The sequence below is a fragment of the Dama dama genome, chromosome 30, assembly GCF_033118175.1.
Source record: "Dama dama isolate Ldn47 chromosome 30, ASM3311817v1, whole genome shotgun sequence".
NCBI lineage: Eukaryota > Metazoa > Chordata > Mammalia > Artiodactyla > Cervidae > Dama > Dama dama.
The window spans coordinates 20,174,293-20,194,797 of NC_083710.1; the positions used below are offsets into that span (position 1 = coordinate 20,174,293).

A 20,505-nucleotide genomic window follows, 5' to 3' on the forward strand; every position below is an offset into this window, starting at 1 on the left:
GGCTTCTAAATAAAAGAGCCTAATGACATGGAATTTAAATTCTAGTGATGCCGTAAGCAGATAAGACAGCACCATAATCTGCGCTACTCAATGTTCAAATATAATATCGGTTATGCAATTTTAACTAGATTCAAACTATCTGTGGAAAAGGTTCATCCTCCTTGAAGTCTTACTAACACAGTGAAGCAAGAAATAAGGATCCTATTTCATCCATTCACCAAAAAGCTGAAAAATTATTCTGGTTCCTTTAATTAGGAAATTCTGGGTGGATAGCCAAAGCAAATTCTCATGAGTTCTCCTTCTCAGTCATGAGACTTGCCCCCACCATATAAAAGATCATCCATACACAATCTGAGTGTGTATAATGTCTAAATTTCTATTTGAGATCTGGTCAAACTCTATACCTTCAACATCCCAGGGACGGCAGAGCCTGGTGGGCTGCAGTCTATGGGGTCGCACAGAGCTGGACACGACTAAAACGACTTAGCAGCAGCAGCAGCAGCATACCTTCAACTAACCACATGATGAAATGTTTTATTATCTCCTGTAATCATTAGAGTACCCGTACGTTAGAAATGTCTGCCACTTAAGTATCTAATATATTGACCAGACATTCAAAATAAGCAATTATTAATTATGAAAAACTGATTTTATCCACTTTGCATTGGTTTAACCTACATGAGGTTATTAAAAATAAAAGTTCTTTGGCCACTTCCATCTTATTTAAAGAAGTTTGGGGGAAGAAAGTCCAAAGGAACAACAACAAAATCAAAGAGTAATAAACTTGAATGTGACTATTCCTTTTTTTTTAATAAAAGAAATTAGCATTGATTTCCTAACAATTTCCTAACAATTTTTAAGCAATTACCTTTTCTTGTGGTTGTTCTTTAAATACGTATTTCTACAACTTTGCCGTGTGTGTGTGTGTGTGTGTGTGTGTGTGTGTGTGTGTGTATTTTATTTAAATAAAAAGCACTTTATTGAAATTTAGGCAAAACAAACCCCTAAATCATTATTTGAAAAATATGAAACTAATAGTGAACTAGAAGCTATGGGAGATGGCAGTAGAGCAGCGTGGCTTAGAGAAGAAAAAGATATCCCTGCCTTTGAAAAGCTTATAGTTGAGGGACTCTCCTGGTGGTCCAGGGGCTAAGACTCCACGCTCCCAATGTAGAGGGTCAGGGCTTGATCCCTGGTCAGGGAACTAGATACTGCATGCCTCAAATAAAAAGACCCTGCGTGCCCCAACTAAGATTGAAGATCCTGTGTTCTACAACTAAGATCCAGTGTAGCCAAATAAATAAATTTATTCTATTATAAATAAAATTTATTGTATTTATTTAATTTTATTTTATTATTTAAAAATAAATAAAATGTATTTATTAAAAAGAAAAGCTTACAGTCAAATTTCAGAGAAAAAAGATACGGGTGTCAAAAGTTACGTTAACAGTCCAAAGCAGAATACTATACTGTCTCCCAAAGGACTACAAACTATATGTGCTTTAAGAATTCAGTGAAGGGAGAAATCACTAGGAGTTGGAACAGATTGGAAACCTTGGATTCATGTAGGAATCATGTAGTAAATGGATTCATGTAGGAGGAGAGGGTGGGGAAGGGCATTCTTAAAAAGGAAAATAAAAGGCAAAGCCGGAGTTGCAAGATGTAAGCAGGCTGTGTATGGGGAAGAGCGCGCATGGCTGCCGGTGCGGCCAGTCACTCGTGGAACCCTTCAATGGTACCTTGGACGGGGGGCCTGAGTCATGCAGGCCTTGGGAGGTCAGACTAGGAGATTGAGGGAAGACCAGGTGATGCCTGGGGTACCCATGGAAAGAGTCAGGACCTGATCCTGTGCACTAGGTTTTTGATGTCTTTTTAACAGTTGAACTTTATAAAAATGAAATCTCACAGTGAACTCTAATAAATAAAATGCAATTGCTCTGGTCAGAGCAGAGGAAGGATGGGGGTGGGCGGTTAAAGTCCTGCCCACTCATCCTTTCCTTCAATTCCTGAGCCCACCTGAGACGAGGCATTTCAAGCCTCCTGAATTACACCATGCCTCACGATGACAGAGAGGCTGCCAAAGCAACAGCCACAGCGGCTCTTTCAAAGTCACCATCCTGAACTGACCGGCGGCGCCGAGAGCCTCCCGTGAAGAGAACACAGCTCTCCTCTTCCAGGCGCCCTGAGCGTGTGTGCACCATGCAGTAGCCCCTCTGCCTGAGGACTGGCGTTGGACGCTCCGATCATTATTCTGCTGTTTCCTATTCAGTTCTATGCACTCTGATGACGGGCCGTGCTCAGATGAAGAAAAATAGCATAGAACCCAAAAGTAATTGCCATTGACCTTGTGTTCCTATGGCCCTACGTTCACGTTTCTCTCTGATCTATGCCTCCCTCTCCTCCACCCAAGTGAGAGTAGTTTTATATTTCTCATTATTAGTTGCTTTTAAGAAAGAATGTGGACCATTTTTAAGTTTTTATTGAATTTGTTACAGTATTGCCTCTACTTTACATTTTGGTTTTTTGACTGAGAGGCATGTGGGATTTTAGCTCCCTGACCAGAGATTGAACCCGCACCCACTGCATTGGAAGGGGAAGTTCTAACTGCTGGACCACCAGGGAAGTCCCATAAATTGCTTCTGAAATCAGTTTGCTCTCATGGACCTTCCACATGAAAATCCAGAAAAGCATCAGGTCCAGCTAAGCATCAAAAGAAGTGAGCCTAAAAGGATCAACACAGCAAGTGGTGGGTATTCCAGAAAATTCTAGGGAAACTTTAGGAAGCCAAGACCAGGAGGGAGTGTTTTTTACCAAAGCACGATGCCATCTCCAACAGCACTGAAGAGATCATTGGTGTTAGGATCCATTGGGATGACGTGCCGACAATCGGGGTCATTTTCCAGGGCTTTGTTTATCCAGTTGACAAAGGCATACTTCTCTTCCTCTGCAAGTAAATGATTAAAGTGACTTATTTACAAAGTGAAAAATCTGGTACAAGCAAAATCGTATACATACATGGCTGTTAGATTCTCATGCCCAGAAGAGACATTGTGAGGTTCATCTGGTCCGTTATCCTATCATCTCACATTTATTGATAATAAAAAATCTCAGATGATTTGGGAAATAGGCACAGAATCTGTTTTATGTCCAAGTCATAAAACATACATATAGTAAGCAAATTTAGAAGCTATAGATATGCAAATATATTTAGAAGTAAATGCAAAAATGAAGTGAGGTGAAAGTCACCCAGTCATATTCGATTCTTTGCAACTCCATGGACTATAGCCCACCAGGCTCCTCTGTCCATGGAATTTCCCAGGCAAGAACACTGGAGTGGGTTGCCATTTCCTACGCCCTGTGCATGGAATCTTCCCAACCCAGGGATTAAACCCAGGTCTCCTGCATTGCAGACAGATTCTTTGCTGTCTGAGCCACTATCTATTTTTATATATGTAAATATATAAATAATTAAATGTTTATATTTCTATACAATCCAAATATGAATATGGTCCAATGCTTACATGATAAAACTCGGGGTTCCGCCTCTCGCCCTGCTGCTTTCAGGGTGGGGTGATCACAGGCAATCTTTGCAATGTCTCTGAGATTCTTTATACAATTACAGGCATCTCTGCTTTTCAAAAGTTCACTTTATGTCACCTTGTTTTTGCAAAAGAGCTACATCAGTACCTGTTTTTGCTCACCACAAGAAATCCGCAGGGGATTTTTGCTTTTATGAAAAAAGGTGAAAAGTAAAAATAGTGCTCAGTGTTCGTTTTGCAGAGGCAGTGGGTATCCCAGCAAGCAGAGTACCACCACCCAGCTCGTTTCTTGGGACCATACACAGCATCCCAGCATCAAGCTGCCATTGTTCTGAACTGAGTCTGTGAGCCTCTGCCTCATCTCAATGTATTCCGTGCATCCATCAGCAAGATACGACCTAAGGTAACTGCTTCTTCACTTTGCACCACTTTGGTTTACAGAAAGTTTCATAGAAATGCTGTACTTTCAGATAGTGGGGGGGAAACTGTATAACGAAAATGTTATGAAATGAAATCACTTGTGATATGATATTTCTTTTCTATCAGTAAAGCTGCCAGAAATTGACTTAAGAAATTTTAATAAAGCCTCAAGTTATGCCTTATAGCCCAGCACCGTGTTTCCCAAATTGTGTTACTGAAAGCAGGAATGACCCTCAGAAGAATTCTGAGTCACAATAGTTTGGGAAACATTGCATTAGCATATTATTGTCTTGAAGATTTCACACAGCATATTATTGTCTTGAAGATTCCTAATGCACATTTACAAAGCAAAAGCCTGTAAAATTTCCTATATTTAAAAATAAAAGGCTGAACTTGGTCTTTGCCATTAAGAATGATACTTAAGCATGAGCTGATCTTTAAGATCAAACAGTGTTTTGAAGACCACAGGAATTACTGGAATTATCAGATTACTGTACTGTTTGGGCTATTAGCAGTTTCCATGAAGGCTGATGGATGGCAGCCTTCAGAATAAACATACAATTTTCCTCCAAATCAATGAAAACACAATTTTTTTTTGGACTGCTCAGCAAGAATTAAGAACCATCATGAATTTTGGAGGTAGAAGCCTTTTTGTTCAAAAGATTTACAAAGGAGTTTTGGCAGCCTTTAATATGCTTTTTAAAGTTTTCTTTTTTAATTCATTTATTTATTTGGCTGCACTGAGCCTTAGTTGTGGCAGGTGGGATCTAGTTCCCTGACCAGGGATTGAACCCAGGCCCCCTGTATTAGGAATGCAGAGTCATAGCCACTGGACCACCAGGGAAGTCCCTGTAATACACTTTTTAAATGCTGATGAGATTATTTGGCATTGGACCCTATCTAGAGCCAGAACTGTGGGCCCACCTATACACAGGAAGATACGCAGTAGTTAATAAACACAGGTTAACTTCTGTCTTTCTTTGCACCCTTTAGGTTTGAATGCTGAGTTTGGAATCTGTAACCACAAAAGACGTGGATCCTTTCCACATGGTTCCCTCTCCCTTTGTCCTCAGTTCATCCCAACCGTCTCTCCACCTCTGCTTCCCAGCTCCCAGGCTGGGACACCTACCTGAGTAGGAGTGTTGAGTGCCAACACTAGACTGCTCGGAAGTGCCCCCGATCGCACAAATCCCTTCCTTCTTGTTGATAGCTTTTCTAAAGGTCTTGGCAACCTCTGTGCTTTTCAGGCCATGAAAAACCTGCAAACACATAACGTATCTTTAGAAACCTAATCTGTGATGTAGAAAACCATAAAGGAAAGAATAAGCAATGCTGAAGCACGAAAGATGGGAATGTATTGCTGGTATTTCTCAAATTGAACTTCCATGTTTCAAATGCATCTCCTTGGCTTCTGCATCATACTCACCTTGATAAACTCATCAAAGCTGATCTTCCCATCCTGGTCCAGGTCACCTGTGGCCATCAGGTTTTCTGTAATTTCTCTCACCCTATAACCAGGCAGAGGCAAGCAGGCAGCCTTGAACAAGTCATTCAGTTCATTGCAGCTGATGTACCCGTTGCCATCGGTATCTGTAAGGCAAATGAGGAGCTGATGGCTCAGGGCAATCTGGGTTACAACACGAAGAGAGGTGAGAGAAGGCCGGATGGGAGGACAGTGGGTGGGAGAGGCAGTCATTCAGGGGTTGTGAGCTGACCCCATGCAAAGTCAGAATCTCACAAGAGACCTGTTGCTATTATAAATGGGTATTAGCATCATTTCCAACATCCAAGAGTCAAAATTTCAACAAAGAGGTTCTGACAAAAAGCTGAAGAGACTCTTACAGAAACAGATGGGAAAATAAATCACAGACTTGGAGCTACAGATTAAGAAAAAATATTTGTTGTTGTTCAGTCCCTAAGTTATATCTTACTCTACAGAGATCCCATGGACTACAGCCTGCCAGGCTCCTCTGTCCATGGGATTCTCCAGGCAAGAATACTGGAGTGGGTTGCCATTTCCTTCTCCAGGGGATCTTCCTGACCCAGGGATCAAATCCGAATCTCTTGCATTGGTAGATGGATTCTTTACCACTGAGTCATCTGGGAAGTTAAAGAATACTATAAAAACAAAGGAAATCAAAAAAAGCAGACAAGCCATAAAAGCTGAGACTTAGTGGCCACTTCCAGGAAAAGCTACAGGTGTAAAAGGACTCATATGCCACGTTTTGATAGAGAAAGAAGTAATTTTCTGGAAGAATAGCTTTCAAAAATATTTCCCTAGCTCCTGTAATCAATACCACTATATTCTTGCCCTTTCTACTATTTTGCTCATATTACCAGTCACTGATTCTGTCCTGAAGCTACTAAAAAAGTAGAGAATTGTGTGACTTGAGGTATCAGGTTCACTTACCCACTTTAGCAAAAGCTTCTCTGAGCTCCATCATTTCTTCATCGGATACTGATCCTCTGGCCATTTTTTACTGCTTTAGGCAACAGTTCTGCAGAGAGGGGACAACACAGGGAGTGAATGATGCGCATCTTCTTAAAATACCACATCGAGAAGCAATTCTTGTTTATTAAGTAAAGAAATATTTCTTTGCACCCTTTTTGACTTATAATTATCTTCCCAAAAGGTAAGAAATGGACTTTTTCTTATTTTATCTTCTTCAAATTTTTAACTTTTTATTTTATATTGGAGTTTAGTCAATTAACAACATTGTAATAGCTTCAGGTGGACAGCAAAGGAACTCAACCACACACACATATGAGTGAGTGAGGGAAAGTGGCTCAGTCACATCCGACTCTTTGCGATCCCATGGACTGAAGCCCGCCAGGCTCCTCTGTCCATGGGATTCTCCAGGCAAGGATCCTGGAGTGGGTTGCCGTTCCCTTCTCCAGGGGATCTTCCTGACCCATTCTCCCCTGAAAGCCCCTCCCATCCAGGCTGCCACACAGCACTGAGCAGGGCTTCCTGTGCGCCACAGGAGGTCCTTGTTGATTATCAAAGAAACAGCCTTTTTCTTAACTGGACTCCACTTTCTGGTCTCCAGAGATGGTCCTCAACATTCAGAAAACTAAAATCATGGCATCCGGTCTCATCACTTCATGGCAAATAGACGGGGAAACAATGGAAACACTAACAGACTTTATTTTGGGGGGCTCCAAAATCACTGCGGATGGTGACTGCAGCCATGAAATTAAAAGACGCTTGCTCCCTGGAAGAAAAGCTATGACAAACCTAGACAGCATATTAAAAAGCAGAGACATTACTTTGCCAACAAAGATCCATCTACTCAAAGCTATGGTTTTTCTAGTAATCATGTATGGATGTGAAAGTTGGACTATAAAGAAAGCTGAACACTGAAGAATTGATGCTTTTGAACTGTGGTGTTCGAGAAGACTCTTGAGAGTCCCTTGGACTGCAAGGAGATCAAAACAGTAAATCCTGAAGGAAATCAGTCCTGAATATTCATTGGAAGGACTGATGCTGAAGCTGAAACTCCAATACTTTGGCCACCTGATGCAAAGAACTGAACTCCTTGGAAAAGACCCTGATGCTGGGAAAGATTGAAGGCAGGAGGAGAAGAGGGCAACAGAGGATGAGATGGTTGGATGGCATCACTGACTCAATGGACATGAGTTTGAGTAAACTCCAGAAGTTGGTGATGGACAGGGAGGCCTGCAGTTCATAGGGTCGCAAAGAGTCGGACATGACTGAGCAACTGAACTGAACCGAACTGAAAGATGGTCCACACTGTTTCTCTCCTCCCTGTGATCAGGCTGTTCCTCATGTCAGGAGATGGAGCTTATTTCCTCTCCTTGAATCTAGGCTGACTCTGTGACTGCTGTTAGTATTTAGAGGGCTAGAGAAGCCATGTCTGGGCTGGAAACTTCTGCTTCCTGCCTTTGGGAATGCTCCCTCCTTCTGGGATGCTCATCCTTGGGATGGTCCCTCTTGGAAACCAGCTGCCATGCTCTGAGATGTCTAAGCCACAGGAAGTATGATAATTGGATGCTCTGGTTAATGGTCCCTGCTGAGTTCCCAGGCAGCAACCAGCATCAACTGCCAACCAGCAGAGCAGGCCAGTTTGGACATTCCAGCCCATTTGAGCCCCTGGATGAACACAGTCCCAGACAACATCACAGGAAGCAGAATTGCACAGAATTCTGATACCAAGAGAACTGAGAGATGGGTTTTAAATCCCAACATTTTGGAGTAGTTTGAACCACAGAAATATATGACAAAAACACAATTTTCACATAAATGTCATTTTTAGAGATATGTTCATGTTCGTATTTCAAATGAGTATGTTTGGCCAAGTCAACAGATAACTTCAAAATCAGTTATCAAAGTTCTCTGATTATTTTAGAAAAGAGGAAGGGAATCTGATCATCTAATAAGTCTAATGGGAATTTGGGGGACTTTTTAGGTATTCTCAGAAAGACTAGTGTTGGCTAAGAAACTATCCTAGTACTGGAGTAATTTCCCTTTTCCTAGGCATGATTGCTGCCCTCTAGTGGGTAGAAAGAGAATGCAACAGAAAATGGATTACATGCTTGTCTAGCTAACCCACTCCAGTATTCTCGCCTGGAGAATTCCACGGACAGAGGAGCCTGGCAGGCTCCATGGGGTAGCAAAGAGTCGAAACGACTAAGGGACTAACACACTAGCTAATTCACAGGCCCATGTTTCAAATAGGGGTTCCGTTAAAGCTTATGGAATTTCCCAATGGGGAAGCAATAAGCGGGGTGAGAGTGTGGAAGAAGTGTTTCTATTTACATTTGGGGCATTTTAGTGAAGTTACTGATTTTAAAAAAGATTTAAAATTTGTGACAGAATGTTGTTTTAAATGGATTTCCTTTTTTATATTTGCACTTCATTTCCGCTGTACTTTTTTCTCAGTGACAACGAGCCACACAAGACAGTGAACAGTTTTAACACAAACCTGTTGGCCAAACAAAATGCACTAGGCTAAGTTTTGCAAATACACATCCCTTATTCACCAACTGTCTATACTGCCACATACATTTATCACATGTATTAGTAGTTTCAAACTTTCATTTTCCTAAGCAACCCTCTGTCAATAGAATCCTTACATGTAAACAACAATAACAAAAATAACTCTGGGGAGGGATAAATTAAGAGTATGGGATTAACAGATACACAGTACTATATATAAAATACATATACAACAAGGATTTACTGAATAGCATGGGGAACTGTATTTGATACCTTGTAACAACCTAAAATGCAAAAGAATCTGAAAAAGAACAGACATTTATATATGTATAAAGGAATCACTGTGCTATATGCCTGAAACTAATATAATATTGTAAATTATTGTATAAAATAAATATTACCAAAATATAAATATAAAATTAAACATAAAATAATTATTATATTAAAATATAATATTGTAAATCCAATTAAAAAAAAAACTCTGAAAGACTTCAGTTGAAAAAAACCCAAATGCCCCCCCCTCCCTCCACTATCCCATCTTCTTTCCTCCTTACACACTGGTGGGAACTCCAAAGAGCATGATTTTAAAACTGTGGAATTATATATATTGTTATTATTTCGATTCCTTTAAATTGTGGGATTCTATATATGGTTACTATTTCAATTTATTTTGTTATTTAATATATAATTTAAGTTATATATAGTTATTATTATTTCCATTTTATATATATATATAATTGTGGAGTTATATATATTGCTATTATTTCAATCTTTTATTATCAAAAGCACCTATGGTATTATTATTTACCTTATATCTACAAAGGTATTGGCCCATTAGGTTCTCGGACAGAAGACAGAAACTGTTGAGAGCTTAACTGTGTAAGGAAACACAATCTCAGCCATCACAATAACTTCAGAGCCCGGCAGCACCCGTTACCTGACTTTCTTGCCTTCACTTCTCTTTCTTCTTTTTGGGCTTGTCTGTTTCTCTGTCTCCCTCCCTCCCTTCCTCCCTCCCTCCCTCCCTTCTTTTCTTTCTTCCCTTGAGTTTTGTTGTTATTGTTAGTTTCCTTTTTAAAAATCAAGCCAGGAAATGTAAGAGATATGGCTTTGATCCCTGGGTCAGGAATATTCCCCCGGAGAAGGAAATGGCAACCCACTCCAGTATTCTTGCCTGTGGAATCCCAGGGACAGAGGAGCCTGGCGGGCTACAGTCCATGGAGCTGCAGAGTCGGACACGACTGAGCGCACATGCGTATACCATGCACTTGTTCCAAGCCAATTTGAGCCCAGTTATAAGGATAGACCCAAGCCTAAGACCTAAACCCAATAAAATGTGATCAAGCAGAAGGAGTAATAAGCACAGGTGAAATAAGACAACGGCGAGGGAGAGCCTTAATACTTCAAACACTGCACATTGTGAAAATCTAGTTCCAAGTTCTCTAGAGGTTAAATGCTAAAAAGGAGCTATCACTTCCATAATTCATTCTATCTACGTGAGAAAAGTCAGTTTTCTTAGGGCAGCAGAACTGAGGCCCAAGAGTGGTACCTTCACACAAACTGGGTGAGAGGACATTCCTGGGGTGTAGTAAACGCAAGTTCTGGGTTTCTTATAATGTCCCACAGTGAAGACTGACAGCTCAGCTAATGCATTCACACTTCACAGAGCAGGAACCAGGAGCTCAGAGAAGTTAACATTCATCTCTCAGACCACACAGCCGGGGAGAGGAGCAGCAGGATTCCAGTGCTCGAGTCTCCTCTCCTCCCCCATGCTGTCTGTCCAGGATGCTGTGCATTTCTCTTAGACGCTCACTTCATCCACCCATTCACTCATCCAGCAATTACTCATTAAGTATTGGCTTGGCCAAAAAGTTCGTTTGAGTTTTTCCATCTTAAAAAAAACAGAATATGAAGTGTGTATCCAGGTGTTCTAGCTCAGGAAGCTTTTGCTTTCCTGTGTTAAGAAATCAAAGCTTCTGCTGGAAGATACCAGTGTGTAATTTTGCATACTTCACTAAATTCTTATGACTAAGTTGGTTTGATTCTTCTTTATACTCTCTACCAAGAAGAGAAGGATCTCCTCCATTATATTTTAGCAAAGTCTTTGGTAAAGGCTGGCCCTTCTTGTTTTGGGGGTGTCCTATTTCTTGGTTCACAGATGTTCACAGGGTTACTAGATAAATCGATTCACTTACAAATATTTACGAAAGCCTACTATAAGGCAGACACTGCTCTTCATTTTAGGTGAGGGTGCTGCCCTAGCTACTTTGAAAACATGAACCAATGTTAAAGGTCAAGAGAATGAATGGGGTCTCTGAATCTAAACTTGGCCTATTCTTTGACAGAAGACTTTTAGATTTTAGAGCACGTGAGTGAGTGGTGAGAAAGACGTGTAAAGAGGCAGGGAATGAGACTGCCTTTTAAGGATCAAGGGCCGGGTTGAGGAAAAATGAAAGAATTACAGCATTAGGTGACAAAGAACATCTAAAGATCGTGGTTCAGAGGACTTCCCTGGTGGTCCAGGGGTTAAGATTCCACCTTCCAATGGAGGGGATGTGGATTCCACCCCTGGTTGGGGAGCTCAGATCCCATGTGCCTCAGGGCCAAAAAACTAAAACACAACATAGAAACAAGATTACAGTAAATTCAATAAAAACTTCAAAAATGGTTCACATCAAAAAAATAAAAAAATAAAGATCATGGTATAGTGAAAAAACAAAAAATACTTTAGCAAAAAAATTGCAGGGCCCATTCAAATAAAAGATCTAGGGAAGAAAACAGGGTTATTTTAAAATCTTCTAAAAGATTTATATAAATGGGGAGGATTAACTCAGAGAGAGGATCTCAGGGGAGGATCTCTCAGAGAGAAATCTGTCCTGAATATTCATTGGAAGGACTGATGCTGAAGCTGAAACTCCAATACTTTGGGCATCTCATGTGAAGAACTGACTCATTTGAAAAGACCGTGATGCTGGGAAAGATTGAAGGCAGGAGAAGAAGGGGATGACAGAGGACGAGATGGTTGGATGGCATCACCAACTCAATGGACATGGGTTTGGGTGGACTCTGGGAGTTGTTGATGGACTGGGAGGCCTGGCATGCTGCAGTCCATGGGGTTGCAAAGAGTCGGACATGACTGAGCGGCTGAACTGAACTGAACTCAGAGACGCCAAATAGTGAGACAGCCTTCCAATGAAAAAAAGTCAAAACCCTCCCTGGTGGCTTAGATGGTAAAGAATCCGCCAGCAATGCAGGAGACCGGGGTTCCATCTTCCATCTCCAGGAAGATCTCCTGGAGAAGAAATGGTAACCCACTCTGGTATTCTTGCCTGGAGAATTCCACGGACAGAAGAGCCTCGTGGGCTACAGTTCATGTTATGGGTCTCAAAGAGTTGGACACGACTGAGAGACTAACACTTCCACTTTTCAGTGATTTAAAAGCTAAAGGGAAAGAGAATAGATTGAATTTGTTTGAGAGGAGAAGTGGAGAAGAAGTCACCAGCCTAAATTACTACGATACTGTTTGCTGTTTGTTGAGCCCAAACACGAATAGATGTTGAGGGAGGATCTCTTTAACCATCAGAGTGAGCTGTAAATCCTGGAAACACAACCCAACTTGTAGAGACAGAGGAATCTAAGAAATCATTTAGCACAACTCCCTCATTTTATAGATAGACAGACTGAAGTTCCAATGAGATGAAGTGCTTTGCTTACAAGTCTTCAAAGCACTCCCAGGCTAGGGTCTGTAACAGAAGGAGCAGAGCAGCAGAAGGCCGGAGTGACCATTAATCAGGCTATTAAGGCCCACAACTGCAAACAGACCCTTTAATTTAACAGCATTTCACAAGGCAGAGCAGGAAGAAGAGGTAATTAATGGAAAAGCATGCAGAGCGGACCATTTCTAAGAAGGATATGGCTGGGGTTAGAATCAAGTATTAGGTACTTCACACAGTCTACTAATATGAAAAAAAATATTTGCCCATGTTAATTCATGTGTGTTTGATGGCTTGTATTATAATTGTGTGAGTTAGTTTCCAAAGATAATTGACGAGGGTCTGTTTGTAAATTACTGGCACCATATTGGCAGCTGACTCTAGAGAGGTCGCTGCAGTAATGAGTGGCTGTGGTCATTTGGAAGCTCCCACTTGGAGCTTAGCAGAAGTGGTTGAGGAAGGCGTGTCCCTTCCAGGGCGTGAACGAGCTCTTTCTCGGGCTCTGCTCTGTTGCTTCTGCAGTAAGTGGGGTCCTTTTAAATGACTACATCATCTAACTATGACTTTGCCAAGAACCACTTTAAGGTCTGTTGCAAATCAGTGGTGAGTTCTGGAACCCCATTTCTGAACCACTGCCCAAATCATAAATCTAAGAAGACAAATCTCACATCATTCATCTAAGTCACGTCTGGCCGCTCATTTTTCTGCAAGCACTTAAATTTATTAAATCAATGATTACAGAATCCCAGGACATTTGGCCAAAGAAAGAACCAGTCGTTCTTTTCAGAAGGTTATTTTTAAAGCCTCAAGAAAATCAAATTACTGCCCCTACCCCCTCCTCCAAACTTCAAAAGCCACAAAACCTGTTCCTTCTTTTAGGTCATCAAGTTCTAAGTCTCTGTTTAAAGGAGGCTGGTATTTTCCAGATGGGTAGTGAAAGATAATTTCTCAGAATGACTTCTTACACTAAAAGCATTTCACTCAAGTTCCCTGAAATCTGAATGTAGAAACTAATTGTAGGAGTTTACTACAGAACACAGTGCTGGAGAATTTAGAGAAGGAAATGCATGCTGTAAAATGAACGTTAAAATGGAAGCTAAATTTTCTCTGAGGAGTTTCCTAACTGACAATGAAAAGAAGCAGAAAGGCTGGTAACACGTGATCTGTGCCGAGTGGAACCGCTCCTGGGCTGGCATCATTGTTGAAAGCAGGTAATGCTGTGTGGGTCAGTACTTTGATTCGATAGACTGATACCCAATTACATAACTGCTGGGATCACAGCCCTTTCTGTAACCTGGCATCACATTGCCAAGGGACTGTTTTGAATGTGCCCTACTTTTTCTGCAACTTGACACAGCGGGGCGAGCACAACAGGAAACTCGGGACCCAGGTTTCCAGCTTTCCCTCTGATTCAGTATGTATCCAGGAGGAAATTCTACAACTTCCGAACCCCTCACTGAGCAATAAGTAAACCCCAAACAACGCGACGTCCAGAACATCATCAATCTGCCCTCTTTAGCCTTACACTCTGATGTTGAAAGAAGGGAAACATACAATACTTAGGATTCCGAAGCCAAATAAAATCCCCATAAATTTTTGAAAAAGCAATCATGCTACAGTTATATCAGATAAGGACGGAATTTTGCTTTCCCTTAATCCTGTTCCCTTTCCTTTCCAAAGTAGAACACTGTGTGTGGTTGGCGGGGGCACACGGGAGATAATTTTCTATGTAAGCTATTTTCTATGTAAGATATTTTCTCTGTGGATACAGATATTCCAAACTTTCACAGAAAGGATGATTCTCAACATATATTTTTCAAATGCCTTTGTTTTTAAGAACCAAATAACTATGCGTGTGTGCCAAGCTGCTCGGTCGTGCCCGACTCTTAGGGACCCCAAGGACTGTAGCCCGCCAGGCTCCTCTGTCCGTGGGATTCTCCAGGCAGGAATGCTGGAGTGGGTTGCCACGCCCTCCTCCAAGGGATCTTTCCAACCCAGGAATTGAACCTGGGTCTCTTATGTCTCCTGCACTGGCAGGTAGGCCCTTTACCACTAGTGCCACCTGGGAAGCCCCCAAATCACTATAAATGTCCTCAAACACAGACGACCACTTAAAGGGGCCCTTGTGAATTCTGTGGTCAAGTCAGAATCTCTTTTAGATTGGCTTTTCTCTCCCTGCAGACACACGGGTTCTCCCAAGGCTCTGCAGGGGGCAGGACTCTTCCCTGCAAGTGTCGGAGGGAAACACGGCAGCAGTCAGTGAAGCACGGGAAGCTGCTCCCAGCACAAGCTCAGGGGCTCTGTCTCTATCTCAGGCGATGAAAACACCCCCAGGGAGCCAGCAGCCCCAATTACTCCAAACCTGATGGACCTGGCCTTGCTCTGAGGGTCTCTGTGATCTGATCAGCCTCAGAAGCTGAGGGGCTTCGAAGCTGCATTAGCAGTGGTACATGGAGCCCCGCTCTGGCCCCAACTCAGGAGGGCCCCGCTCCCCACCTCCCCTCCCAGCACACCCTGATGCCTGTTTTCTACCAAGCTGCCCGCTCCACTAAGGAGGCGACGCAGGGTAAACCTCTGGCAAGCAAAAGGGATGCTCCAAGCTGGGGTTGCCAGGCCCTCCTTGCCTTGGCTTCTGTCTCCTTCCCGGGGCTGCAGACAGTGATAGTCTTGGTATTCACATCTAGAAAGACCACAGCTACCCTTCATTCCACATTCAACCACAAGGACTTAAGATCCAGACTTTCACCTATTGGAAGCTCAGCGAACCCCACACACATCTTTTCAAAAAGCTGAATATTATTATGGACTAGTTGACAAGCCACTATGACAGCCTTGTCTCAATATCAGACGTCATTCATTTTCTTCAGTCATTCACTCCACCTATGAGTCTGCGTGCAAAGCACTGCCCTGGTTACTAGGTACAAGCAAGGGACTCCCTGGGACGTCATGAAGCCCACAGTTAAAGGTCAAGTTTCAGATCCAACACAGAGATGACAGCTCATTACTGCCAAATGGTTAACAGAATGAAAAGAGTTCTGAAGATCAAAAATGAACAAGTGAAAAGGCTAAACACAGGGCTGCAAGGGTGGAGGGGGGTAAGATGAGATAAGAGTAAGAAATTAGCACAGAAGCTTGTCAAAAAATAAAAACATCAAACATCTCAATCAGCCCATGCAATACATCTACAGGTAAGCAGATAATTTCGACATGTGGACATCTCCAAGGAAACCACAATAACCAGCGGGGAGTGGAAGAGAGAGCTTGGGGATCAGAAGACCCAGGCTGCTACCTGTCTGTGCAACATCAGCCTCTCTGGGCCTCAGTTTCCTCATCTGTAAACTGGGAGAGGAAGTCCCTTCCATGTTAAAAGTTCCAAAAGTCTGTTCACTAGCTGACAAGTGTAGGGTACAAGTTAGATCCAGGGTGGGGTGCGTTTCAAGTGAGCCTAGGATAAGGGCCAGGGGCCACGAGGAGCTGTGGCCATGGCCCTGAAGCATCTCTGGGGAGAAGAATCTTCTCTGAAGTGGACCCAGCATCTCCCAGCCCCACCTGGTTCCTGCTCTTACCTCAGCATCGGGAAAAGCTCTGTCCTCATGCATTCTCCTCACTGACCCAGGCAGATGCCCACAGCTCAGCGGCTCCCCTGCTCAGTCCAGAGCAGGGAAGCTTCCAGAATGGCACGTGAGCTCCGCTTTCTGGGAGGTCGCTGCGTACAGCTTAAGTCCGGCTGCTCCAGTTCACTTCTGGTTTCTAGGCAAGAGTGCACAAGCACTGTCCCAGAAAGAGAGCCTTCTACTATTTTCTCAAAAATACCAAATAAGGCAACCCGACAAACTCTCCGGTGTCTCACATGCCTACCCTGTAACCTAAATCTTGGCTGATATGATGAAAGCGCCCTCTCTTGGGCTATTCTCAGAGGGAATTACAGAAGCGGCTTGATTCATAAAAATTCCGTCACATGCCTTGGTGAGAGCCACTGGACCTTCAAAAAAAAAAAAATTCTTTAGACCTGTTTTTGGAGGCTCTCTTTCTCCAAATAGTTTTCTTTGCTATCTTCTGGATCTATGCCAAGTTCCTTAAATGAGAATACAAGAATAACAAGTCATAGGACGTAGAGATAAAAGGACCAGATTTCCTATCTGGTCAGTCCCCTATCACAGAGGAGTGAAATGACACCCAAGTTAAAAGATGTGCCCAATGTCACAGAGCTCACTGGGACTGCCGTCCAGGGCTCCTTACTTCTCTCTTTCCTTGATAGTAAGTTTTCAAACCTAGGAGGGAATGTTATTCTTTAAGTAAGACTGGCTCAACGTAATGGTAAAGTACAAATGCCCCATGATTTCAAATATCTTATGAATATAATGTCATGTATGTTTCTTGCACCTGAAGGAGAACCTAATCTAGGTAACGAGAAGGCAGTGTCCAGGTCCCGAGTACAAACAACATGTGCCCATGCCAACATGTAACATTTGTTACAATGTACAGATCCTACTGGCATCTTCAGGGTCACAATGACTGAGGCAGGATGAACGCCCTGTGTATTCATCTGTACCTTCATTTTTGACTTCACAGGAAGGACCTCTGATAGTTTTTAGCAACCCAAAAGCAAACCACAGTAAGATTAACTCACACTGAGGCATAAGGTTCTAAAAACAAAACGCCAAATTCATAGGGGAATATGAAAATGACACCCTCAGACCTCTGAGATTAGCAAGGTCTGAGACATCCTGTCCTTCCGGCTGCTGGGTGGGGCTCTGTGGTCCTTCCTTCTCTGAGCTCTGGTTCAGACCTCTGTGGCTCAGCCCCAATGTCCACACCTCCATTTCTCCTGGCAGATTCTGAGATTACAAAATGTGAGTCATCTCACAGCACTGCCTCGTGGCTGGGCGTAGTAGGTACGGAGGAAATCAGCTGTAGGCGTGAAGAAGCAAACCCATAAACTAATGGTACCCAGGGCTTGAGCAGGCTTCTTCTCACCTTCTTTGAGGAGCTAAATACTAACATTCTCACGTGACAGTTAAAGTGTTAGTTGCTCAGTTATGTCTGACTCTTTATGACCCCATGGACGGTAACCTCTGTCCATGGGATTCTCCAGGCAAGAATACTGGAGTGGGTTGCCATTTCCTCCTCCAGGGGACCTTTCTGACCCAGGGAGTGAACCTGGGTCTCCTGCATTGCAGGCAGATTCTTTACCATCTGAGCCACTGAGGAGGCCATTCTTGTGTTCACACTTATCATATCCCTCCCACTGAAAGATACAAACGTCAGAAAAGGCAAGCGGATGCGTCAAGTTTATATGAGGCCACTTGGCGGGAAAAGCGACTCTGCAAGTGTCTCTCGGCTGTCTTTGAACCGGGCTGCAGGTGCTCCCGGGCCCCAGCCTCCAGCCGCGGGAGATAGCAGGGCCTGGGGCTGGGCAGTTTCTGTAAACCCTGCTGGCCGCTGCTGACGCTGTGGTCTCTACCTCAGGGTGCAGTGTCTCACTTGGAGCCGAGTCCTGCTGCGGGGGAAGGGACTGTGGTGTGGAGACAGATCAGGACAAAAAGGAGGGGAAAATCAGTCTGGATGCACAAACTCAATTTATCAGTTACACACACAGGAAAGAACTTGGAATGGGTGCCAGAGTTCACCTGAATATAATTTGCACATCACTATCTGGACTATGAAATTGCTCCTCTGGTAATCCTGCGTGTCCACCACTACGTTGTTTTAGTTGGGACCCCATGGACTCTAGCCTGCCAGGCTCTTCTGTCCATGGGATTTTCCAGGCCAGAACATTGGAGTGGGTTGCCATTTCCTTCTCCAGGAGATCTTCCTGACCCAGGGGTCGAACCCACGTCGCCTGCATTGGCAAGCAGGTTCTTTACCACTGAGCCACCAGGGAAGCCTCCTCGAAGGGTGATTAAATTGGCTTATTACATGCAGTAGAACAGGCAACAAACCAAACCAACTGAAGAACAAATTCTTGAATAGGGCCCTCTGAATTGTCATCCCTACTAAGTCAGTAAATAATAGCTATATGATATATGGCATTTTGCAGTTTTTACTAACTTGTTTTTAGAGTAATACATGTTTATCTTAGAATAATATATGTTTATTTTAGAAAATGTACAAGAGTAAAAAGAATAAAATATAAGCCACCTGTAACTCCAACACCTAGTGACAACTGATCTATTTTGGTGTATATGCTTTTACATGTTTTATAAATATACATACCGTCTATTTATTTGTACATTTCTTCTTTCAATCAACATCTGCCAAGTACCTACTCTATTCTAGGTCATGGTTGGATGCTGGTGATGCAAATATAAGATGCGACCCTGGCCTATTAGGTAAGAGAGAAAGACACTAGTCACTAGAAAACAGGAGGACTTATTAGATTCGCAGGAAGGGGGAACACAGCTCCCCCCAGGGGAGACATGCATGGTGCCCCGGAAGTACTAAGATGTGACCTGAGTTTCCACAGGCGGAAGGAGCCTGCTTAACGATCAGTCAGTCTTTTCCTTATTCATATAGAGTGACGAAGCCATATGCTCTCCATAGAAAGGTTATCTATGTTGGGCCAGAGAAAACAACAGCTAAAGGACAAATGGAAGACGAGCTAATGTTCCCTTAGTGGTTACTCAACACTAAATATTTTCTAAGCATTATCACGCTGAATTCCACCACAACTCTATGTGGCATTACGATTATTTCCTCTTTATAGATGAGGGAACTGAGATTTAAGTAACTGGCCCAGGGTTACATCGCTCTGAACCAGGGAAATCTCAGACAGTATGGCCCTGCAGCATGAGAAAATGGGAAAATGGGGGCCCTGAAAAGGGAGGTTGCTCCCCGAAGTCTCAAAGTGAGTCATTGACTCATAAGAGAAGAGGAGAAGAGCCTCCAGAATCCTACTTTGGTCTAGAAAGTATCAGAAAAACAAGCCAACTATGGGCTTCCCTGGTGGCTCAGATGGTAAAGTATCTAACTGCAACATGGGAGACCCAAGTTCGATCGCTAGGTCAGGAAGATCCCCTGGAGCAGAAAACGGCAACCCACTCCAGTATCCTTGGCTGGAGAATCTCATGGACAGAGCATCCTGGTGGCTACAGTCCATGGGGTCCCGAAGTTGGATACGACTGAGCAACTATCAAAGTCAAAGAGGTTTTAAAAAAAAAAAAGCCCTGAGATGCACAGTCAATGAAATGTAAGATGGACTTACATCTTCTGTATTCCGTATGTGGATGGAGAGGAGGATAATGGGAGGAGTTTCTTCCACTTGTTTCAAGAACAGCACACATTTAGTTTACAGCTTCACCGAGGCTATAACAAGACCATTTCTCCCAATCTAAGCGAGTGTGGGGGCATGACGGGTTTCTTACAAACCTAATCCAACCACTGATGATCTTATCTTTCTTTATGAAATTAAGCTTGCTACATACATAAAAAAGAGTGAACTAGGAAATAACATTATAAAGCAAAAAGATGGTGGATTTTCTGATGCAGTGGCTTCTTTCTGCATACTTGCATACACATTACTTAAATTCTATGAGTCTCAGTTTCTTTATATATAAAATGGGGATATTGATAACAGTACAGAGGTTCCTTCAAAAACCAAAAACAGAACTACCATATGAACAACTTACTAGAGGAAGAAATGGAAAACCGCTCCAGTGTTCTTGCGGGGAAAATCCCATGAACAGAGGAGCCTGGTAGGCTACACTCTGAGGGGTTGCAAAGAGTCCGACATGACTGAGCACTCACGCACACACACATACACACCCATGAACAACCTAAGTGTCCATCGGCAGGTGAATGGATAAAGACAATGTGGTACATATCTACAACGGAACATTACTCAACCAGGTAGAGGAACAAAACTGGGTCACTT

General features: G+C 42.9%; 1 protein-coding gene across 4 annotated transcripts in view; it reads right to left on the bottom strand.

The window, feature by feature from the left end:
- The window catches only part of LCP1 (lymphocyte cytosolic protein 1), a 59,076-nt gene that overhangs the window by 28,282 nt on the left and 10,289 nt on the right, over positions 1 to 20,505 (bottom strand). For 2 of the 4 annotated variants that reach the window (XM_061133493.1, XM_061133496.1), the window contains exons 2-5: positions 6,370 to 6,457; positions 5,386 to 5,549; positions 5,089 to 5,218; positions 2,812 to 2,944 (exon numbers count right to left, since the gene is read on the bottom strand). In XM_061133493.1, coding sequence (XP_060989476.1) covers positions 2,812 to 2,944; positions 5,089 to 5,218; positions 5,386 to 5,549; positions 6,370 to 6,433 — 491 coding nt within the window. In that variant the 5' untranslated portion in view covers positions 6,434 to 6,457. Of the gene's footprint in view, positions 1 to 2,811; positions 2,945 to 5,088; positions 5,219 to 5,385; positions 5,550 to 6,369; positions 6,458 to 9,727; positions 9,750 to 16,198; positions 16,405 to 20,505 lie in introns of those variants that run through there. The other 2 variants (XM_061133494.1, XM_061133495.1) reach the window with 2 other exon arrangements.